This window comes from Eucalyptus grandis, chromosome 5 (assembly GCF_016545825.1).
Source record: "Eucalyptus grandis isolate ANBG69807.140 chromosome 5, ASM1654582v1, whole genome shotgun sequence".
Taxonomy (NCBI): Eukaryota; Viridiplantae; Streptophyta; class Magnoliopsida; order Myrtales; family Myrtaceae; genus Eucalyptus; species Eucalyptus grandis.
In genome coordinates this window covers 40,361,540-40,386,085 of record NC_052616.1, presented here as the reverse complement: position 1 = coordinate 40,386,085, position 24,546 = coordinate 40,361,540, and the positions used below count along the sequence as shown (strand labels likewise).

Genomic DNA, 24,546 nt, shown 5'->3' with positions numbered 1-24,546 from the left:
TCCCCGACTATGCTTTGTTTGTTTTTAACGAGGCATTTTGTTTTATTTCCTTAACCAAGAACTTTTACAGATAGTATTTTCAGAATAAGGTTATTCTATTTCTTTTAGTTGATGAGTAAATTTTCTTATTTATTAGCTAATTTGTTTCCTACGTCTGTTCAGAGTGACTATTATATATTTTTTTCTTTGCTTGTTATTTTTCTTATTTTTGCGGCGCTCACACTCTGCCTTTCCTTAATCTTTTGCGATCAAAACTTTTGATAATATAAATGTTGACATGTACATGCACCTATAATTATTTTCACAATTTTCTAACATTTGAATAATAATTCAAAATTTGGCGGAAAAGCAAAAATGTTGTTCTTACTTTCTACAAAGGCCAAACAAAAGCCCTGATCGCTAGAAGTTTGGTGGGTTCTAATAAAAGCTCTCTAAACAACGTAAAACGAGTTTTTTTTTTTTTTTTTATTGTGAATTCGATGATGAGCTGAACCCTAGATCCATAAAGCTGATCCAGAATTCCTCTTCTTATAAAATCGTCATCGTTAGACGGTTGCATAGATACACTTGAGAAAAATTAATTAATTCTGCAATAGAGCAATGGAAGATTGCACCATTCCGGTGAAGCTAGACAAGAGAACAGTTAAATCATGTCAGCTTCTAATGGAGACACCATTATAGTCTCCCCAATAGCACCTAGTTTATATTATATTGTCTTCTCATTAAAATTTCAGATAGTTTCTCGTGTTGTTTTTAGCGATTGTGAGCCGTGAACAAATTGATATCGTCCTAAAGGCATTATATACACACACCGCGGGTGGTGAAATTGGAAACTTGCTACGACCATGAACTCCTACTAGCACGAAGAACATGTCAAAAAATCACAATTTTGTATGTCGGTCGCATCGATCACGTTGCCTGCATGACTACGTCTCATCCTATTTAGCACTTAAATATTAGATATACTCATGTTTAAGTGGCTTGTTGCATCATAGGTCGTTATCACAAACTTTAACCGTTACACAAAATATCTTGCCAGTTCCCCAACATGAAACGATATGACTTCTTGTGTGTGTTAATAAGTGATGCGTGAGCATCATCAAAGACATTTGTGCATGAGACTTTCTTTCACCCTTTGTCCAATCAATGAGCCGAGATAACTTTCCATCATGCTGGGTTAATACCATTATCAACATAAGTCAAATGCACAACGGGGAAAATGCATTAAATTGTGCACAATGCATGATCAAAAAACTAAGTTTTATATTGTCCACATCTGAATTTTTGCAGGTAAAACGGAAATGAATTTTTGTTAAAAAAATAATAAAGTTCAATAATAAAAAAGGGACAGAGCCCCAGTCCAATTGGGTCTTTTTTCTAAAGGACCTGGTCCGGCCCACATCAGCTTAACCAAGCCCGATTCACTACAGCCCATTAATTCGACCCAGTTAATTAAGCCCATGAATTGATCAGGTCCAAGTGGACTTCTTCATCTTCGTTCCCTTCAGCGATCCCGTATCCGCCAGCAACCGCCGCCCCGTAGCAGTTCCGCCATCGCCGGTTCGGCCACGGTGGTAATTCCTCTGTTCGCCCCTGTTTCTCGGCCAGGGAGTTTGAAGTGCTTGAAGATTATTCGTTCATTGGTCGTCATCTCTGATCCTCAGCCTCGTCGTCATGGATGATGTCTCCCTTTGATCCGATCGCTCTTTGCGGTGGACGTCAGCAATTTCAAGGTAATTATCGTCTATGCTCTGTTTCGGTTGCTCTTCACGCGAAGCAGAGGCTGAGATCTACATAGACAACTGTGATCGAAGTTGTTTTTGATAATTTGAACTTTTATCGTTGTTGATTTGATGATCTAAAAGCGAATCATTTCTTTAAATGTGCGCCGAAGCCCCTCGACTGTAATGTATGTCACCTGTTCGATGATTTACCTCAGTGACCTCCATATTGATTTACTCTCACCATTGATCAATTAGGAAGTTACTGGTCCGACTTGAATGTTACTGACCTTGCAACATGATAACCACTCCGTTCTATAGAGTCCTTCAATCTAGATGCTCTGATTTGTTCGGTTCGACTTTGATTTCGACGATTTGATTCTTATCATGTTTGATTGAGTTGTGCTTTCGCAATTAACTATGCATGAGAATTTGGGATGCACGTAGGGTACTAAAACCAACAAGACCATATGATTCATGTCTTTGAAATAAAACAATTTTGAATACCGAAAGAGGTTAACCAAATGCTAGCACAATCAAGTCCCCGACTCTAAATTTCTTGTTTTGTAGGATGAGATTTTACTTGACTTTTAACCCATTTCAATAGATTAGTGGCAACTTCCATTAGGTAAAATTATCTCGTTAATCATTCGAATATATCTCCCAACGTTGCATATGGTTAGGTTTTCAGAAAACCACACCAAGTAAGAGTAAGCACCTCGATTTAGAGTGATTGCACGTTCCTATTCAACAACCGGATAAAATCGCTTGGCTTGCTCAAGAGGGTCACAGCATTTATAAATTGTTGATAAATATACTATTTGTAGCAGTTCATTTCAAAGTCTTTGAGTATTAGATTTACCCAATTCGTTTCTCTTGATTAACGTCATGGGTAGAGTGGGCAAAATAGTGCTGGTCGAGCAGCATAAACAGATTGCTGGTGGCAAACAAAATAAAGCCCTCTTAAAATTATATAGAGCAAGAGCATCTAGTTGGAGACTTGTAGAGAAGTTCTTCGAAAAGATTGATCATGATGTTCCCATTGTCTGCAGTCATCAAATATGGTATTGACCGACAGAACTGATATTGACCTTGATTTTTGCTGACATACCACAATTGAAGATATTTCTGAGAAAATAGTGAAGATATAAATAAAAAGTCGCTCGATTCTCATCAATTAAATTTGAATTTTTAGCCTTTAAAAGACTTGTACATGCCTTTCTAGGCGGTGAAAACTGAAAACATTGTTGAAAGCATTACATAAATTTTCACAAAAATGATAATGGGATGACAAGCAATCTATGAATGAAGATGTCAACAAATGCCCGGTTTGATTGACCGGACTTGATCAACTGAAAATGCACGTAGTGCAAGCTCAAAGGAAAGGACAACACACCAAATTATGATGAACACTCATGATTAAAGACAGATACAAGTTATGGAGTCTATCCTGTTAAAGACAGATCACAAGTTATGGAGTCTATCCTGCAAACCACTCCCAAGAAATAACCGGTAAGAAACATCCAAGTATCACCATTCTTCAGATCAATCGTTTCTTTGCTTGGGTAGATCTTATTTGCTTCAAACGCCTGTAGAAAGATTTCTCAATAAATTCTGGCTGGACTGATTACGAACCCTGTTGTACACTTCTTGGTCTTTCCATTGCTTGTACGAGCTGACCAAGCCTCCATACGAAGGATCTACTAACTTTGAGCAGTTGAAAATGGTTATGCAGCACCTGTCTCGTATTTTCGAGTTGAAGACATTAGAAAAACTTTCCAATGACCTGCAACGGTTAAAATCCAATCTTTTGAGAGTCTCTAGTTCATCCAGTCCCTTAACCACCGGAAGCTCTTCGCATCCTCGAATTACCAAGTACTCCAGCTTTTTCAAATTCGATAGATCATCTAGACTTTCAATCTTAGGACATTCTTTTATTTCCAATTGTTCCAACGACTCCATGGAACCAAGACCTTGGATCGCAGTTAGATTTGGGCAACCAATCAGCTTCCATAGTTTCAACCTCTTCAACCTCGAAAGGCCAGCAAATCTCTCGAGGAGTTTTAACCCCTCCACTTCGAATTCAATCAACTGTTCAAGCCCATCGAGTTGAACTTCCTTCCAACGACATTGATAAATACGCAAACGAGTCAAGTTTCTCAAGTCGCAATGAAATGACAAACTGGTTTTTAATTCATGATATTCGAGTGACAATATCGACAGAGATGGTGGAAGGAACACAAGAGATTGTCGACATGGTCCATCTTGGATGAACAAAGGATGACAGTTCTCATCATGACCACCATAATTCAATTCCGCCAATTCAGTTAGGTTTGAAAGATCCGGGACATACTGGAGCAAACTGGATCCAAAGCTTAGGCTTATCAAGCTTGTGGGAAGTTTAGGCAATACTTCAAGTTTCCTGCATTGCCATAAACTCAATTTCTCTAGCTGAGGAAGTAGTTGGATTGTCGCTGGAACATTTCTAATACGAGTTGCTTGCAAGTCAAGGACTCTCAAAAGCAATAATTCGGAAATGCCCTCAGGAATTTCCCACTTTAGAGACAGGCAATCCCTGCCATGTAGTTCTTCCAACTCTTTTAGCATGACAATATTCCTCGGTAACTCCCTTATCCAAGAATTCGAAATATTGATGACTTTCAATCTACTTAGGCCTCCAATAGATTCGGGTAACCGCAAACATCGTGTTCCCGAGACATCCAACTCGAGTAGCGATTCCAAGTTCCCAATGGAGCTAGGAAGTGCTTTTATTTTGGTACCTGATAGAAAGAGAGACTTAAGTTCCCTTAGATTTCCAATAGAACTAGGAAGTTCATTGATTTGTGTTGATTGCAGTTTAAGTATGGATAAGTGCTTTTGGTTACCAATGGAGACAGGTAATCTTGTGATGGCCGTATATGAGAGATCCAACTCTACCAGTGATGCCACTCTTGCAAATGATTCAGGTAGCTTCCTCAACTTTCTGCAGTTGCCTAAATACAAGTACTCGAGTTTCTCCAACTGTCCGATTCCTTCAGACAACTCCGTAAGATTTGTACACCCATCCACATTGAAGAAAATTAGGCACTTGAGCTTTTCGAGGGAACCATCAACATCAATCAGTCTTCTGCAATTTTTTAGGATCAATCTCTCTAAACTCAAATAACCAGAAAAGTTTGGAGTCGTAGTCATGTTGTTGCAGTTTGAGAGATCCAGAACTTTCAACTTCTTGGCAACCTGTTACAATAGTTAAAATAGAGTAATGGCGAAATTCCATTCAAATTTAGAGGCAATGAATGGTTATGTTGGAACTGAGTTGTAGTTGGGTTGACTCGTTTTTGCCTTTTAAACCCCATAGACCCAATCATTTTAGTATGAACTCCTATCCAACTTGATCCACACATATCCACCTATATATCAATTCAACTTCTTCCCCGGAATACGTAATAATCGAAAATGGCCGTGATTATGAGACCAGCTTAGTGTTAGTTGTGAATGGACTTGATTACTCCATTCACAACGTATTTTATTTACAACATGTTATAGTCTATGTAGTTAATTTATAGTCAATAGGAGTTCCAAAAATTAAAATAAAAAGCTCTATGAGAGATAATCAATTGAGATCTAGATAAACAAATAGCAACATACTATACCTTAATTTGACTCCATCCAGCCCAGTCCTCCGCGATGGCGCTATAAGACAAGTTGAGAACTACAAGATTGCTTGGATGAAAATTGATGGCCAAGAGCTGATGAGGACACCTATTCCAGGACAAGTATCTTAACCCTGAAAGCTGCTTCTTAAAGTCTCCAACAAAGTATCCCCCACGTAATTTGAGGAACCTTATGTTTGGAAGTCTTGAAAACTCTTCGCTTTTATAGATTTCTTGTGCATTTCCATCCAAGCAAACTGCTTCAATGGTCTCCTTTCTCTGTCATTCAATGGTAAGGTAGCATAAGAATAAATGAAAAAAGTCTTCATCCTCTCTCTGCCTATTAAAAAGGGCTCCCAATTAATAAATGAACCATCAAGAGAAGCATGGAATTCGACAGTCAAACATATGGTCTCACCTCTTCTGTTCTAATGATTTTAACGGCTGTCTCAGGAATCCACAACCTGCTCTGCTTTCTTGGATCCATCAGCCTTGTATCTTCACAGATGATTTTCCTCCCGAGATCTCTCAATTGGTCGTGCATCCAGAATTTGTTGTCATCAGTTATCTTTATCAAGGACATGCAGACAAGGACTTGAGTTGAATAATCTGGTAAAAACCCACAATCTTTCCACATGTAGAATGCATTTGTCTTGTCTTCATCCACAAAAAGACATGCGATGTCAAGAAATATCTGTTTTTGCTCATGACTCAAGGCATTGTAGCAAATCTTTAACGTTTCTTGGACCTTCTCATGAGTTATTTCCCTTAAGTTGTGCAGTACACCTATCCATAAGCCTTTGTTTTGGCGGCAAAGTAATGAGCCTATGACTTCAAGAGCCAAGGGAAGTCCTCCAGTAGTAGAAACTACTTGTTTTGAAAGACTGACATAATCATTTGGAGGAGAATTTCTTCCAAATGCATATCTACTAAAAAGCTTGAGCGATTGAACAAAATCCAATGGCTTCACTTCGTACTCTAAGGTTCGATTAGCTTCTATGATGCTTCTGTTCCTTGTCGTCATAATAACTCTGCTTCGGAGCCGAAGGAAATGTGCCTGATGGCTAGTTTCTCGATTTGTTCCTCATCCACATCATCAAGAACGATGAAGACTTTCCTGTTAGAAAGTCGCTGTGCAATAATCTTGATCCCATCGTCAATGTCATTAATTCCATCGTGAAAGCTTGAACCAAACATGTTAGATAATAGTTGTTTCTGTAAACTTACAAGGCCAAGGCGGAGTGACGATTCTCGGACATTTCCCAAGAAGCAACAATGGCTAAAGAGTGAATTTAGTTTGTTGTAGACAACTTTAGCAAGAGTAGTTTTACCAATTCCGCCCATTCCATGGATTAGCACAAATCGCATGCCTCCGGAGTCCACATTCAACAACTTCACTACTCCCTTCACTCGATCGTCCATTCCGACTAAATGTCCAGCCACGTATTTGTCTTTTATCTTGAGCTTCATCAGAATCTCTCGGGTCACTGATTTAATGAATTTCCAATACCTGCAATGTTAGTGAGTCGTCTAATTAGATAATGTAAAAGATAACCCTAAGACACCCAGTAAATGGTTGCAATCAACACGGCTAGTACCTCTTACTAGATGAATGACATGGTTAATTCTGTTACTAGAAATAGTTTTCAAAATACACATGATATTCATTCAATTTCAAACTGCCAAAACGAAAACTTATCCAAGCTTGGGTACATAATAAAAGTCCAAAGCAAAAGTCATGGAGTGCTCGACACCTACATACCCTTGCCTTTTCAACTCCCATCCCTTGATCTGGGCAACACTTGTGAGGGCATCCTCCCACTTTCGCCTCATCTCAGGGCCGAACCTCTCCTCATGCTCCTCCAAGGGGCTGACATATAGTTGAGACTTAAGCTTGACATCGCAAGGTTCCACGTCGTAGAAAATTGGCAAAATCTCTTTCTCAGATGGTTTGTATTTCTTGCACTCCACCATTTGTGCGAGCTCACGAAGGCACCATGGACTCGAAGCATACCCTCTAGAGAAAATTGGTATGTAGATTTTCGAATTTTCAATGGCCGTCGATAGTTCATCACCTATTTCTTTGCCAACATGGATCTCTTCCTTGTCGAAGAAAACACGGATGTTCGCTTCTAGCATTTCATGATAAAGACAATCCGTGAATGCTTGGCGAGTGTCCGGTCCCCTGAAACTCAAGAAGACATCATAATCAATCGCTGATGACTCACCGCCACTGGTTTCAGCCTCCAAGCTCTTTCCCATCTCCATTGTCGCAAGTATTTTCGCCCGAGATCTTCCTGTCTCAGGGCACCTAATCAAGAAAGTCTCGTTCACTTTTTATGACCTAGTCATAGAAAGTGGACTGATTGGCCACTACTGACTTCCGTTTATATTTCTCTGGAGACCTCTATTCCTGGAACCTTCCCTCGTTGAGTAGCCTTTGAATAGTACCAACGATTTTTTCACTAATCAAGTCTACGTCAACGCTAAAATGGCGTGGCCAAACCGCGTAAGCATATTCTCCCGGTAAGCTCCGCTTCCAGTAGGCTTGACTTTTGACGAAGTCACTAAATGCACGTGGATCTCAGTAGATATAAAATATTGAGGAAATTAAAGTATTAGTCCTTGGTTTCTCCTCGGCTAATGCTTTGTTTTTTTGACGAGCACAAAACAAATCGAGGTTACAATTTTATATTACTTCCTTAACTCTAGGATTTTTTTAGACACTGTTTTCCAACTTAGCGGTGATGTTTTTAAAATAGATTTATGAGTAGCTTTCTTTTACTTGAACAGTAATTTTTCCCATTTTATCAGTTAATTCGTTTCCTAAATCTATTTGAAGTGACTTTATCTTTCACTTTTTGTTTATTTTTATTTATATTTTGCGGCACTCACACTATGACTTTCTTTTATCTTAAACAAGTAAAACATTCATATAGAATTGTTGACAAGTTAATTCACCTAATTATATTTCATTACTTTCTAAAATTCGAATACTATTTTAAACTTTGGCTGGAAAGCTAAAAAGATGTCCTTACTTTTTACTAGGCCAAACAAAAGGGCCCTGATGTTTTGGTTGCATCCTAGTTTGTCTTCATTCATTGATTTTTATGGTCTGATTTCTAAGGAAGTTTGCCTCTGTGAATTTTAAAGGTGAAATTAGGATTTTTTTTTTTTTTTCTCAATTTTGCATGTTAAGCGATCTGTCATATGAATTTAGTGGTTGAGTCATATCCGTCTTCATTTTATTATTTTGGTGTTGGAGCAGGTAATTCGTTTCTGCTTGATGAAGCATTGCCAAAATGTTCCTGTACTTTTTGGTCTAAATATTTCATTGCCACTTGTTCCAGCTTCCGAGCTATTTCCCATGTCCATTCTCGCAAGTATTTTCCTCTGATGGTTTCCTCTCTAAGAGCACCAAATTAGGAAAGGCACCACTGAGTTTCGTTTATATTACTCTCCAGACCTCTTTTCCTAGAACTTTGCATAGCCAGTCCGTGTAGCTTTTTCTCCCGGTAGGCTCGGCTTCTCGTAGACTTGATTTTCGACGAAGGCACATTACGAAAGTCGTTCTCAATGGAAATAAAATATTGAGGAAATTAGAGCATTAGTCCTTGTTGTTTCCATGATTTAATTTTCGCTCCCCCTGGCTATGCATTATTTTTTTAGGGGCACAGACAAATCGACATTTCATTTTTTTTTATTTCCTTAAATCTAGGATTTTCAGATACTATTTTTAGAATTCGGTGATATTTTTCAAATAGATTTATTACTTGAACAGTAAATTTGCCCATTTTATTAGCTAATTTGCTACTAGATTAGTTTGTCTATTTTTTTAATAGCGCTCGCACCTTGACTTTCTTTAAACTTAAATAATTGAAACCTTCACAAGAAAATGTCGACATGTACATTCACCTGCACACCTGCAGACTTTTCTTAGTTCTCTAAAATTTAAAGAATGTTACAAAATTAGGTGGCAGAGCAAAAAAGTAGTTCTTTCTTTTTATAAGGCCAAACAAAGAGGCGTTGATTTAGTCTGTCTCTTTGAATTCGGATGTAAAAATTTAGAGTCTCTCTCCTTTTCTATTGCGCTTTTGCAGCCAATGATCGGTTCAAACTAGATAGGTCTCATCTTGGGACTTGAAATCTCCCTAGTTAGGGCCAGAACCGAACTTGTTGACTTTGTTCCAGCCGGTTCCAGGGTTGAATCGATTGAGTGTTTTCCTATCACATTTTTAAATTTAGGTGAAGTTTTATATCTCTAATGCCATGCCTTTTATTGAGCATTGCTAGTTTTGCAGCTACAGTTGAAACACCAGAAAAAAATTCGCCATATAAACACCTAGAAATTGAGTAATATTTGCAATTCCAGCACAGTTTAAGATTTTTGGTTTTCTGAAAAACGAGTACGAAAATTTGCAATAAAAGTGGAATATTGCTCCCTGGAAAGAACCAGGCAATGCCCATATCAACCTTGAAATGCGCGAAACAGAAATGTATCCACCAAGTTGCATACAAGATAGTCCATGTGCGAACAACAAAGGAAAGAGCAAAAAAAAAAAAAAAAAAAAAAAGGAACCACGAAGCGAATCAAGTGCTCCTAGAGAAATCACGAAAAGAAAAATATCAGCCAGTTCGACATGATTCTATTTTGGATTCTCAAGTTGATTCGTAGGTTTAGCACGATGAATCGAGAACCAAATCAATTTATTGTCGGTTCCAAAAATTTGAAACTAGGACTTCTTGGGATTGAATCGGAATAGATGCTTACCCCTTATTTTAACTGTATTTATTTGCTATTGGAGTAGGTAACTTGTTTTTTTTAATTAAAAAAAGGCATGACTGCTTCAAGTTCTTCGACCTGACTTGGTCGAAGTTCTTTTGTCGACCTTGAATGCTCACTAGATGAACTTGTCAATCTTGGTGATCGTGCTTCGGCATCTTTTTCAACAGGCTAATTCTCATCGAATATATAATTTTTTGTCGAAAGAGTGGATGTAAAATTCAGCTTAGCCCACCAATCTCTCTCTCTCTCTCTCTCTCTCTCTCTCTCTCTCTCTCTCTCTCTCTCTCTCTCTCTCTCTCTCTCTCTCTCTCTCTCTCTCTCTATGACTTGAATGTTGGATTAACAATATTTCCTTTTCCCCGTTGTTGCTTTTATATTAGCATTGAAAGTTTATATTTCTATTTTCAAGATATCTCAACACTTAAATTCATGGATACTTTCGTTTTTCAATATTCTCCATTAAGGGAAAATTTTAGTTAAGCTCTTGTAGAAGAGCTTGATATCAAATCTAAGAGGCTGCATTGACTTTTTTTATTAGCAAAAGCAAAAGTTGGAAGTCAGATTAACCAAACTATCTAAACCAATACAAACTATGTATCTAAATGGTGCGTTCATTTAATCTCTTGCACATTCTTTTGTAATAAATTGTTATCAACTAGATAAAACAGTTAAACAAAATTAATTTTTTTTTTTTACAATAATTTTTTAACTTTCACTATCATAATACACTTCTTAGGTCCGTTTGCATTGCGATTTTTTTTTTTTGTTGAAAAACACATCCATAATTTTTGGTGTTTGGATCTCTTAGAAAATGAGTCAATAAAAAAAAATATTACCATGGTTAGTGAAAAACTTATATTTTTGTATTTTTTTGGTCAGTCAGTGGAAAACTTATACTTAAGTTCAATATAATGGCTATTTTAAAAATTAAATTTTTTTTTTGAAATATGACAAGACTCTAGCACTTAAGAGTCTCCTGACCATTCCTTTGAGATACTTTAAATTGTAATGTTAAAAGTGGATGGCAATTTTTGTTCATCAACCGATGCTCGGTCTGAGTGGGTGGCTGAATGACTTTGATTTACCTCCAAGCAAAATGCTGACAATATGGCGAGCCATTTGTGGGCACCTATATTTTTCCAAAGCGTCACTAGCATTAAAAAAATTTACCATAAAAGATAATGAAAAAAAAAGATAATTAATTAATTAAAAAATTAAAGAAAAGGGAATTAGCAGACAAAAACAGCCTGGCATGCAGCCATGGACGCATCCAAACACAACTACGGAGAAGAAAAAGTGGGCACGCGTGAAAAAAGACAAACCGGCAAAAGCAGTGGAAACGAGGGGAAATGCAAGAACGCTCGGTAAGAGCGTGACATGTCTGACTGAGCGTGTCCTAATGGTGGTACTTGGTTTCCAAGTAATTGCATTTTTATTTTATTTTTATTTCTCAAATCTAATGTCTGCATAAAAATTCTTCATAGGGATTGCATGATATGCATATTTGGCATCGGTAATAGAATATTTGCATAATTATAATTTCCATGGTCATAAGAAATAGAAATCTCCTTGAACCTACGTAGATGCATATGTAGGACTTTAAGATCGCATTTTTTATATGTGATTTTAATAGCTATTTTGCATGGATAGATGCATTAAAAATTAGATTAGAATTAGTTAGACCTTGCATGTTATTAATTTAGATTGCGTCTTCATTAATAAATCAGAAGAAATATGTTTAAGGGCTCATTGGGATATTGAAGATTTGTTGTTATAAGTATACTTGATTTAGTCCTACTCTCTAGGCAGCAACCATCTCTTGAAAAAAATTACCTAGGCTCTGAGAACATTTTGTTGTTTCGGATTTCTGTTCTTTTGTTCCCCGGAATAAAAAAGAACATAAATCCGTTGGATAATGCCAAGTTGTTTTCTATTCCTCGGAATAAAAGTTAGCCTAGGAATAGATTTAGAGCAGAAACGAGAAATAAAAAAAGTTCCTTCTTGTTCCTGAGAACAATTTCTAGAAATAAGCTAATTTTTTTTTCTTTTATTCCTCTCTCTTGCCACAACCACCGCCAACCGCTCGCCACCGCTGCCGCTCGCCACCCCACTTGACGCCGGCCACTACTCGTAGCCGCCTGTCGCCATTGCCCGTCGCCGGCCGCCAGCCGCCACCAGTCGCTGGCCACCACCGCCTGTCGCCGCAACCACACAACCGCTGGTTGCCGACCATCATCGCCACCGCCGGCCGACGATCATTAGTGGCCGGTGGGTCAGTGCGGCGGCGGTCGACGATGACGATTGGCAACCAGCGATCGTGCAACGGCGGTGAGTGAGCGACGGTAGCGGTGGTTGGCGATCGGCGATCTGTGAGTAAGAATAAAAAATGAATAAATACAAAAAAGAAACTATTGCATTACCAAATGCATTTCTATTCCTTTTCTATTCCAAGAGTAGAGATTTTGTGTAGTTACCAAACATGTTCTTTTATTCAGAAATTATTCCCCGGAATATAAATAGAAAAGAACTATTTCTTAAAAAAAAAAAAAAAAAAAAAACTCTTCCTTAGCCAAGAAGCGTTGTCATGCGCACCTTTAGAGCCCAGAAAACAACCATTTGGTTGCTATCTATTAAACTAACGCAGGTTTTGTCAATAGATACCATGGCTTGAGTTGAGTGAAAATTATCAAAAAATTCATAAATTTATTGTAATTGTGCCGATTCAATCTTAAGTTTTTAATTATCCTAATTGAATCTTAAATCTTTTCGCATTTTGCTAGTTGAGTCAATTCAACCAATTTTGACCAGAATCACTTCACCGACGCGGATAACTGTCATGGCACGACTGGCATTAACATTACCATTTTAATATTCTTTTCTTTTTTCTTTTCTTTTCTCTGTGTTTTCTTTTCTTGAACTTAGGGTTGGTGAGGGAAGATAAAAAGTTATTAAAAATTTCATTAATTATTAAAATATTTATTACTAGCCTTTTAGTATATTCTCCTTTAAGTTTAGAAAATTATCTCCAAACTAGCATACAAATCCTTTAAGTTTAAAAACTATATTCTCCTCATTTGTCAGACCTAAGTACTTTAATTCACCTATCAAGTTGGTTTTTGACCTCATCTGTATGCTTGATAAACATGCTTGTAGCCTCATCTTTGCTAATTAACAGATAAACATAGCAAAATCGAGTACAATCATTTATAAAAGTGATGAAGTACTTCTTTCCACCTCTATTTTTAATAAACTTTAAATCACATAAATAGCTATGGATTAATTATAGAGGTTCAACCATTCTTTCAATAGATTTTAAAAATATCTTAGCAAACTTAGCCTCAACACAAGTCTTGCACTTTTAATGGGCATCCAACTCAAATTTTGGAATTAGCCATAAGTTTGCTATCTTCTTCATTATACTAGCTTATAAGAAGACACAAGAATGTAAACTAAAGACTTCTCTTTATTACTAGCCTTTGGGCACAAGAATTTCGAGTTTACTTCAATGATAGCCACATTGGCTTTGAATGACCTACAAGTACCATTTTTCCACATACATCCCCCTTTGGAAAATACAAACTTGTTAGATTCAAATACAATTAAAACCTTTCTTGACAAGTATGGGTCATAAATGAGATTCTTTCGGATTTTCAGTACATGTAGCACATTTAGCAAAATGATTTCTTTGCAGGAGGCAAAGTTTAAGATCACCTTTCCTTTCCTCTCCTAGCAATATTTGTAGATGTAGAGTTAGTCACATAGAGCTTCTCTTCTTCCTCAACCTTCTCGTAAGACGAGAAGGTAATTTGTGGTTGTCGTGTCCGACCACCAATCAATATTTTTCGATGCCAAGGATACCTCAGACTTCATTACAGCAGCCAGTCTCTCATCTTCCTATTGCCACTACTTTAAAGCCTAACCAATGAATTTCTCTAGTTCCTTACTCGGTATTATTGGAGATGGTACCATTAAACTAGGCAAAGCCTTTTGAACCATTGGATCATATGCCATTTGGCCTTTAAAAAAAAAAAAAAAACAATCTCAGGTGTATTAGTTAAGTGACTTGTACCCGTACTACCATAGATGGTTTTAGCCCTAAATCTCACAACATGTGTTGCCATAACACCTGGCCATGAGGTTTGAACCTAATTGACCGAAATGATCATAGGAGCATCTCTAAGAACATTCTAAACGTTATTATTATCAATCATCTTGATTTTCTAATAAACCCAACAAACATTGAGAGCGATAACTTTCTAATGGTGCTAAGCAAATTTGCAAACTTTGCTTTCAAGATATAACGCTTTGAACCTGCTGGTATCAACATTATATGAATAGAGCTCTATCAAACACTTGATGAAATCAGCACACTTAGAGAAACTACTTGAAGAACAGAGATATGGGTGTTTTCGCTTCTCTTTCAAATAAAGAATTTCAAATCTATTTATAGAGTTTTGGAATTCAAGCATAGAAGCGATAAATGAACCATGAATTAAATAAATATAAGAATTTAAAAGACTCATGAATTAAATAGATACACGAATCCAAGAGATACATGAACCTGAGAGATACATGAACTACCGAGATACATGAACTCATTTTGCTCATTCTCGTTGACCCATTAACCCATCATAATTATAATAACTTTCACGTCCACTTTGACTAAGCAACAAAACATGTAGGCCCCACCACTAAAATTACATAAAGAAAAGACATGTCTCCCATATTACCCTACACAAAGAGGATGCCATCGATCTCCTAAGTGAAGAAAAAAGAAGAACAAGCAGTGGCACAACAAGTCAGACCTCGAACGAACATCGACAAGATTGCCCATCAGCATATCGAATGCCGTGGAAGAAGCGCAAACGATGACAAGTTGCTTCTTTTTTTTTTTTTTTCCCGCGACATTACCGATCAAAGGGCCAAAGACAGGCGAGCCACCAAAAAGAAGAAAGAAAAAAGAAAAAGAGAAGCAAGAAAGTGAATCAAATGCCATTGAGTGCACAAAACGCATTGTGTGAAATTAGGGTATGCAGGAGAAGGTTCTACCATGTCCTCCATCTCCTCTGCATTTTCTTTGCGAGCTAGGATTGGAGACCACCCCCGCGCGCGCGCGAAAGAGGGAGAGATGCGTGCGTGGGTTCTTAGGAGGTGGAAAAGGAATAATACAATGCGGAATAAATCGCTTAATGAAAATAGATTATCTTCCCATTCATTTCAAAACTTCGATAATCCCTTCCCGAACCAAACATGAATCTTTCAATTCATTTGGTAAGATTCTTTGCTTTGCATCGAATTAAACCACATGCTCGGCTTGTGCGGGCTCCATTAATTCCTTTGAGTTTCTTTTGTGATGATACCGTCTTCTGTCATGCCTACCGTTGGGGCAACGCGACCGATCCGGTTAGTTCATGATGGTTCGATGCGATCGTGCCACGTGAGCGCACGTGAGCGAGAGAGAGACAATCACGCATGCGCTGTTTCCGAGGATGATAAAAATGCGGGACCAAGCGCCTGCTATCGTGCCCACTGCTGATCCAGTTTCCCTGTTGATGGTTCGATGCAATGGCGCCACGTCGGATCGTGAGCTTTGGTCAATGGCTCCAATATCTGGGTCTTTTTAGGGATCGTCTCGTTTGGGGTGAACACGCTGCGGAGGATATATAAGCCAAAAATAAAAAATAAAAAAATCAAAAGGATTGTTCAGAAAATGGATGATAATATTTGTGAAGATGACACGGACGTGTTATGAAATGAAAGTGAGTCGAGTCGGGCTACTTCGTTTTCTTTTTAGTCCGAGTCAAGTTTGAGTGCTTAATAGAAGAAATCGTTATTTTTTATGCATATGTCTTGAGCAACCAAGCGAGCCTAACTTGGGGATTGCATATTGTATATACTATAATCAGTTATATTCCATTTTAATTGTAATATAAGTGAATGAACCACCCCCTCTCTAGCATGTATCTTCACTTTTGACATTAAGTGCGACGCAGCATGCGGTTTCAACGAGTGGCGAATGGTAGGGTTACCAATGACCAAGTTCGAGATTCTATGATAGCCAAATTGAAACGCAACTTTCTAACTATGTACTTATTGTCACTTGAAAATCGACCCGCAATGTTTTTTTTTTTTTTTTTTTGGGCACCCCACGGGTATGTGTGGCGAATCAGAATTAAGTTTTTTTTCACCAATTTCACCAAACCATCGATAATCATACTTTTTCTTTAAGAACTTTAATCACCATCATCTACCCAAACAAACCACTAAACACCCACGGTGTGTTTGGTAATGTTTCTATTCTTAGGAACCATTTCTTCTCAGAAATAATTTTTTCTATATCTGTTCCCCAAATAAGTTCATGAGCATTCGAACTTAATTTGGTAACTACACAAAATTTCTATTTTTGGAATAAAAAGAATATGAATGCATTTAGTACAAACCTCAAAATTCTTTTTAGATTTTTACTTATTTTTTGAGATTTTTCTAATTTTTAGATTTTCTTTTCTTTTCCTCCCTTATTCTTCCTCCTCTAGCGGTCACCAAGTACGGGACGATGGCCGATGCGGCCAAAGACAAGGACTGGTGACCTCGTTGACTTTATGGGAGTCTCATTGTGGTGGGATGAGGTTCGATCTCGTGGTGGTTGGGCGAGGTTAAAGTGGGAGGACTTGAGGGTAGCAAAGGGTCTTGGGTGTATTAGAGTCCAAGATCTTCTTGGTTTTCAAAGAAGCAAAAACTAGTTCCTCCATCTAAGTCATTGGAGTGATCCAAGTCGGCGCTACTTGTTTCAAAGAATGCTTCAAGGGTGCAGATTGTTCTATCTGAGGGTTCTTTATCAAGAGAGAAGACAGACTCAAGCTCATCATCTTCCAAAGAAATACTTGTCCTTTTGAGGATAGAATCCACAAGATTCATGCGCCTATTTTTTTTTTCTTGGAGTCAAGTTTTGGCAAAACGCCCTTTTCTTCTAAAAAAAAAAAAAGCATTTGTCTTTTCTTTTCTTGTGACTAGTGTGTTTATCATGCTTGCTAGGGATGAGCAAAAGAAAGTACCATTGGTTGGTTTGGTGTGATCCCTAAGGGTACCAATTCGGTTCCCTAGGTAACCATTGATATTGGTCCGATTTTTGATTCCAGGGATGGAACTACCCAGACTGGATTGATTATTTTCAGAAAATTTAATTTAATCTCTTTAAAATACTAAAGAAACAATTTTAATTGCTAATTATTATGAATTTTCTAAATTAGCTAAGAAAGGCATGCTTAGGTGGAGCATGCCATGGCTTTTATGCAGGCAAACAAAAACCCAAAGGCCAAAACTTGGTATAAGGAGACACTTAAATGCCAAATTACCACTTAATGCCAAAAGTTAGTAAAGTAACATTTAAGTACCACTTTTTTTGAAAAATGGAACACTTGAATGCCACCTCCAATGAACCTTGCTAGAAATCCTATGTGGCAACTTATTTATTTATTTATTAATTTTGCTTGCCTACATGGCTCGTCGGAGAGCTAATTCAGCAAAGAAATACAAAAACGATGTCATTTTGGCATGGATTTAAATTTAAATTTAAAAATTAATTAAATTAAATTTAAAACCAAAATTAAAAATAGACAAAGAAGGAAGAATAGCAGCGAGGGCTTAGCGCTCGTTGTCGTGCCTCACCGTCATCATCGAATTGGCTAGTGAGGTGGGGGAGGATTGACCGATCATCGGGCCCTAACTAGGGGCTAGCGACCCCCAACTAACCCTCTCCCCACCGTCGCCAAACCTTCCCTACAATGACGGCGAGGCAGCGGCAATGAGGGCTAAGCCCTTAGCCGCTGTTCATCTTCTTCCTTCCTTCCTTCCTTCCTTCTTCTTCTTCTTTTTCTTCTTCTTTTTTTTTTTTTGATTAGTTTTAAATTTAATTTAATTAATTTTTACATTACTTATTTAAAATTGTTTAGCCATATTAACCTGCAAAATAACATTGTTTTGCACTTGCCTCGCTGAAAAATCGCCACATCAGTATTTTGATGGATTTTCTAGCTGTTGGCACTTAAGTTATCTATTTTGCTCAGGTTTTGACACTTAAGTGTCACTTTCCTAATTTTTGGTTCTTAAATGTCTCTTAATGCCAAGTTTTGGCATTTCAGGTGTCCTGAACTCTTTTTATGCACAACTCCTCTCATGGTCATTGGATTTCCATTTGATGTGGGACTTTGGTGTCTAGCTTGTCTCTCTTGTGGTGTTTAGTCTTCCATGCAAATGCCTTTGATGTAGGACTCTTGGCTTGTCTTTATTGTTGTGTCCAATCTTCCATGTGGATGCCAAGAATCCCACATCGAATGGTCACACAAAGACTATAAGAGGGATTGTGTATAAAAGCCAAACCCATACTCCAACTAAAGTATCCCTTTCTTGGCCTTTTGGCAAAAATTAATTTTAGTATTTGTTATGTGTGATGTACACATAATATTTTTCTCAGCCTTTTGGCCAAGACTAATTTTAGTATGTGTGATGTTCACATAATTTTTGTAGCATTTTGACTTTTTTGTGGAAAAAGAGCAAATGCTTGATTTTAAAAGGGAAGGGAAATCGTTTTATCATGGTTCTAATTTTTTTTTTTTTTGGTTAGTCCTACTCTATTCCTACTCTACACTCCTTTTGCAGGGCGTGGGAGTCGAAACCCACTCCTGAAACTTACACATCCCCACCCCATCCCCCCTGAGAACGTGGGGATTTGAACCCCTCTTCTGAGAAGGTGGAGATTTGAACCCCTCACCTCCCCCTTCCATGTTAGAAGGGTGGCCACTAGGGCGAATCCTAGTGGTTTCATGGTTCTATTGGACTGCCCAGATTTTGCTTTTTTCTTTTCTCTAAGAAATCTATCATGGATTGCGAGAATATCATACTTAAATGTTGACGGGCTCGGATTTGTGAGGCCAAACAAGATAGATGAGTAGGTGAAAGGTTGAAACATTCGTGCCTTTTCCCAAGAGCGAACAAGTAGTGGGTCAGAGGAAAAGGGTTGGGAACAATGGAAATGATGTCTCTCTTAGTAGTCTTTACTCAGTCTCTTCAACTATTCAATTTTAGCAATATGATCATCAAGATAGTGCCTAGGAGGCAAGGCACCTATTCTCATTTTGTGAAGCCTTTCTTGATAAAGTTGTAACAACTTATTCTGAGCAACGGTTGTCTAATCTACGCATTGATGGACACGATCCAAACGAGTCTTGACTTCACCTACCTCAAACTTAATCTTGCTAATCTCGAGAGGTCAATGTTTTTAGTGCTTGATTTTAAGCAAGAGCTTTCTCAGTTTGCTAGTTGAGAAAAGATTTAGCAGAGTTGATTCGTTTAGTGTTTCCTTGGCTATCCACACTAGTTGGATTTTTGATCTTCGAACGGTGTCCATAGCCAATGGGGCTTGTAAATTCTTCCAAAAGGACAGAAATAAGAGGGTTTGAACATACAAACTCTTAGTAAAACTAGTGAAGGAGCTGGAGTGGCATTTAAAATATTTTCTTGTTTGTAGAATTGGGCCATGAACTTATCACACTCTTGATTTTTTTTTGTACCCATTTGAAAATGACTTTGTAATAGGGCTTGATGATAGGAGGCTTCATACGTTGGGACGTGAGTTATGTTTGGGTGAGATAAGGGGGTGACGACTCAAGTGGAGGAGTCTTTGGATGGGAAAGTCCATAGGAAACCAAGAATTGAAAGCGGCCTTCATCTTCACCAAGTAGACTAAAAGATGAGTCACACCTTCCCACTTTTTGAAGAAGTCACGTTCCGAACACATCCGCTTTTTTTGGAAGGTTCATTATTTTTCTTGTCGTCAACGGCTAAGCAGGCTTGGCATTGACAATTCGGGTATCATGGATAGTGTTTGATCATAGATTTTTGACATAGACTAAAGGGTGTCCTTCGGAATTGGATGCCTCTATTTCCAATCTATCACCTTAACTATTAGGAACATCTGGGACATATGGTTGCATATTAAAATGGTGGAGAAGACAAAAGGAGAAGTTTCAACCTCTTCTTGAGAGTAGTCAAATTTGATAACTATAATACCATCTTTTTGTTTCATAAATTTAGATTTAGTGGCTTGAATAGGCCGGGAATTTCAATGGAGTTTTCGTAGTTAGTACCCTAAGTATTTGGCAGGAGTTTAACTAGCTCTAAATGAGGAATTTGTCGAGGTATATGAATATAGGATGGAGCCTAGTTGCCATCAACAGAGATCAACAAGGCATCTTTAGCTATACAATATAGTGTACGATCCAAAGCATGGTTTTGGACATGAGACACCATCTCATAATAAAGTGTTGCGATAATGGAGTTTGAGGGTTGAAGTGCTCCGGTGATTTACAATTGGACCTTTAAAGCATTCAACAAAGGGGGATCAGAAAGACCAATATTGAAGTTTGGAAATAAGGTAACAAATATTGTGCTAGCATTCAAAGCAGTTTCGCCTATCCCAATATAAGCATATTAGTAATGAAGAAACTGAGTGTGAAGAAGAGCCATATGGGCAACAACTAGAAGGCTTTTATAACCATGGAAAGTCAAGGCTAAATGGATTACTCTAAAGTAGAAATGAGTATAACCCTAATTAAGCTTTGGCATATGAATTCTAAAGGGGTCTATAGGGTAACAGTGTTCTTGCTGTGTGACTAGAATAGGGTGTCAGTCAAATCTGGTGGATTGGACATATTCCTTGCCATCTCTGGACATATGTTGGATGAGTTTGCGAATAGATCTTATTGGAGAGAATGAAGAAAGTTTAGTAAAAGCAGATTATGAATTGACAAGAGGAAATTGCGTACTAGAGATCTTATCATCTTCATTGAGGTAAAAAATCTTAGAAAGATAATCGAGCTTGGATGAAATGGATTTTTGGAAAGAAAGATTAGAGTAAGGACATCAATCATGGTATGGGTGTTTTCAAAATCATATTTGTGGAGTGTTCCTCACCTCAGGAATAAGAACATCAAACCGGGGTCTGATACTAGTTAGGGTTTATGGAATGAATTATAATAGTATGAGACAAGTATGTTATCTCAATTAGACAACCACCATACCTTTCACTAAAGACTACCTTTTAGTCCCTAGATATCATGCATCTATTCCATAGTGCCTTTAGGTTTCGAAAGTGTTTTTAGATCTATATGACTCATAAAGTGGTAAGTAGAGAGTATACTCACACCCATAAGATTTCTTGACTTAGGGGGGAGGAAAGAGGAACTTTGGTAGCCATGAAAGGAAAGCACACTCACAATTTAATTGTTGGAGGCTAGTCTGCCTCTAAACATTACAACTACTTCTTCTTCTTTTTAATAGGCTTGAGGGAACAAAAGATGACTGACGAGTTCTTACAATGGACACAATTAGCACTCCGAACACATACAATTATCATATCTTATATATCAAATATGTTTATCAAACTCGATACAATAGACAAACATGTTGTTCTTCTTAGATCTAAAGCAAGTTGATTCTTTTCAAAGTTTTCTTCAGTGACTTCTACTCTCTTCCTATGGGTCTGGATGTGCTAGGGCCAGGTGCATTGGATTCTCTTTGAGGCATCATAGGCTAGGGTCATGTGGAAATGTCTGGCATTCCACATAGCTCATTAATCATCATGTCTATTGAAAGAGTCCCAAAGTCCCAATGGGTTTTGAGTAAATGGTTCACCCTAGAGGTTCGAGTACTAAGTTGACTGTTGTGGGGGTGGTTGAGTTGCATTGAATTGTGCAATAGATTGTCCAATAGCATTTCTGCTAGGTTCATGTGCTTGAGAGTAATTGTTAATCCCTGACCCTCGAACGCGTGGCATTCTGTCTTTCTTTTGGTCATTTAATTGCGACATCCTAAGAGACTTCGCCGACCCATTCATTTTATCTTATAATTAAACGCAAGCGAAAGCAAATTCAACTTCACCCAATCATACATGACAATAGAGATAGCATGGAAACATACCAGCTTATATATATACATATACACATTGACTTAACATGTTTGAAGCTTCATAATTACACATCTGCCTTGTAGATTCCATTTGGTTAATCAAAAAGGGATTGGGGTTAGCTTAGCACCTTTATTCTATAAGAGTGACCTCAAAAAGTGGTATCCCCAACATGCTTAGTACTAGGGGTGAGCATGGTCCGGGTTGGTCTGGTCCACCCTCTAACCCTAGGACCAACCCGTATAGTGTCAATCATCAATTTTTAGGATCAAGGATTAACCCTATTGAGCCTGGAATAAAGGATTGGATCAACCTAATGAGTTCAGTCTGGTTCCAAGGTCAACCCAGGACCAATCGATAATTTTTTTCGTCTCATTTTTTATACTCCCTAAAAAGGAAAACCTACAAATTCAAATTACACATCCATCGACAATGCGACATTGTGCAACTAAACTATAAATACTAATATATATTCAAAACCTTGTGATAGGCACTTCACTAGATTTGATTATTTGCCAACAAGAGGCATTGGACAAAATTTATGAAGGCCTAAACATAGTGAGAGGAGTTGAAGTAATCGACAAAATCATAATTCGAGGTCAAAAGAGCAAAAGGACACACAGCCAAGAAAGAAAAAGTGGGCACTTTTTGTTCTGAAATTTAATTATTATTTAGATTAGACTATAGCTACGTAGCATCCACAGTTACTCAATAATGACGAGTTCACAAAGTTTAGAGAGTTTGCCGGTGCATATCTATAATCAAGTGCTTTTTACCTTGCCACACAACTCTCAAGTCAAGTGAATTTGGCTTGATTCTTGTGCCAAATTAAGTCAATTCTCTGGGAAGGTCGCTAGCACTACAATGATGGAGCCTGCAACCAATAAAAAAGCCGGTTTCTCAGAAAATTCACAGAACAATTTGAACCCATACTTGTAGGAATTCTTATATCATCCCAAAATGCTGCAATTCTTTTTGAGCATTACCAACTGTATGCTCATTGTCACATTGATATCCTCAGCAGGAATCCATCTGGAAATAAAGAAAAACTAGTCATTACAAACCCATTCAAGAGAAACGTACAAATCATTCATCAATAATGAGCAAGATGAATAGCTACTTAAGTATCTTCTTTACTATGTGCAAGCACACTTGTATCCTAAGAACGTCCAGTCTTAAAGTCGGTCTTTTGCTCATATGCACCTCCTTAAGTCATTATATGACTATACCCATTGAATTTTGAATTAACAAGGAAATTGCAATCAACAAAAGTGACATTTTACCATATTATCTCACATTTATTGTGTGATCTAGCAAATTATTTGTGGCATGCTAGCCAGTGAACACAACATTAGTAATATTAGGGGACTTCTCTTTGATTGCTGCTTTGATCCTAGACCTAATGGACTCAGGTCCCACATACTTTAGAAGGCAGTCTCCAGCCTCAACAAACAACACCTCAATGCTTCCGCCATAATTTGCAATAGCTAGTCTTAAATTAAAAGATGACATATTCAAAGTGACAGCAACTAGAATTGGGGGACATCACCAAAATTTCATTTCTTTTCCCAGCAAAATTTTGGCATTTTTTACCTAATTTCAGCTCATAAATTACAAGCTTATGTCTTTATCGAGCTTGTAGTTCCAACATGCAACGACCTAGATTTTAAAAACATGACATCAATACAGTTCGACTACTACTTCAGTCAAAATCACGATGGATGATGAGCACAATTCGGTTCTCCAATCAAAGCTAAAACCCATCTCCAAAAAGGAAAGAAAAGCCTAGAAAGAACACATCGGATGCAATCGCCCCCATCGATCGAGGGTCCAAAAGGGGAGGTCACCAGGACTAATACCCAACCAAACTGATCATGTACGCGAAGCAAACATGGAAAAATAAAAATTCAACACAAATCAAGAGCATACATGAGGTTGAAGATCTAAAATGAAGCACAAAGTAGAACTCACCAGCCAAGTTGTGTTCGAAAAGCAAGGGCAAGCCGAGCGCTAGGGTTTCTAATTAGGGCATTTTTATTTTTCCTTTTGATTTACTTGGCGACAAGCGAGGCGACTGGCACGAGTGGCGAGCAGCAAGTGTCGAGTGTCAAGTGGAATGAGCATCAATTGGCAAGCAGCGAGTGTTGAGCGAGGCCAGCAACGAGCGACGAGCATTGAGCGAGGTGAGCAGTGAGTGGCGAGTGGCGAGCAGCAAGCAGTGCGAGTGGTGCGCATGGTCAGAGGCAAGCGGCACGAGCAACCAAAAGCTAGCGAGGATGTTGCTCATTTTGATTTTGGCAAATTGAAGAACAAAGAAGACAGAATAGAAGAGAACGTACTTTGGGGAAGGAGGCCGTGATGAGACTTACGATGTAAACTTTGCACCATTTTGGACGTCCCGAGTCCATGATCATGAGGACTTCCTAG

The 24,546-nt window shown here is 38.0% G+C and overlaps 2 protein-coding genes and 1 long non-coding RNA gene across 5 annotated transcripts; 1 reads left to right on the top strand and 2 right to left on the bottom strand.

Moving 5' to 3' along the window:
- The first annotated feature begins 1,511 nt into the window (after window positions 1-1,511).
- LOC108960192 lies at window positions 1,512-6,452 on the top strand. Of its 3 annotated transcripts, none has more exons than XR_005550841.1 (3): window positions 1,512-1,733; window positions 5,828-5,986; window positions 6,156-6,452. It is a non-coding gene; the product is annotated as an uncharacterized LOC108960192 (long non-coding RNA). The 3 variants fall into 3 exon arrangements; XR_005550842.1 differs by lacking the exon at window positions 6,156-6,452 and adding an exon at window positions 4,578-4,687 and having other exon boundaries at window positions 5,828-6,115; XR_005550840.1 differs by lacking the exon at window positions 6,156-6,452 and having other exon boundaries at window positions 5,828-6,103.
- Window positions 2,889-6,432, bottom strand: LOC108956581 (disease resistance protein RPV1-like). The gene is made up of 3 exons (XM_018866242.2): window positions 5,793-6,432; window positions 5,375-5,653; window positions 2,889-4,958 (listed from the first exon to the last, which is right to left on the bottom strand). The coding sequence occupies exons 1-3, from the start codon at window positions 6,396-6,398 to the stop codon at window positions 3,303-3,305; spliced, it is 2,541 nt and encodes an 846-aa protein (XP_018721787.2). The 5' UTR covers window positions 6,399-6,432; the 3' UTR covers window positions 2,889-3,302.
- A 145-nt stretch (window positions 6,453-6,597) lies between the features above and the next one.
- LOC104428526 (toll/interleukin-1 receptor-like protein) lies at window positions 6,598-7,642 on the bottom strand. Its single transcript, XM_039313686.1, has 3 exons — window positions 7,137-7,642; window positions 6,745-6,884; window positions 6,598-6,653 (listed from the first exon to the last, which is right to left on the bottom strand). The coding sequence occupies exons 1-3, from the start codon at window positions 7,640-7,642 to the stop codon at window positions 6,598-6,600; spliced, it is 702 nt and encodes a 233-aa protein (XP_039169620.1).
- Window positions 7,643-24,546: the final 16,904 nt, after the last annotated feature.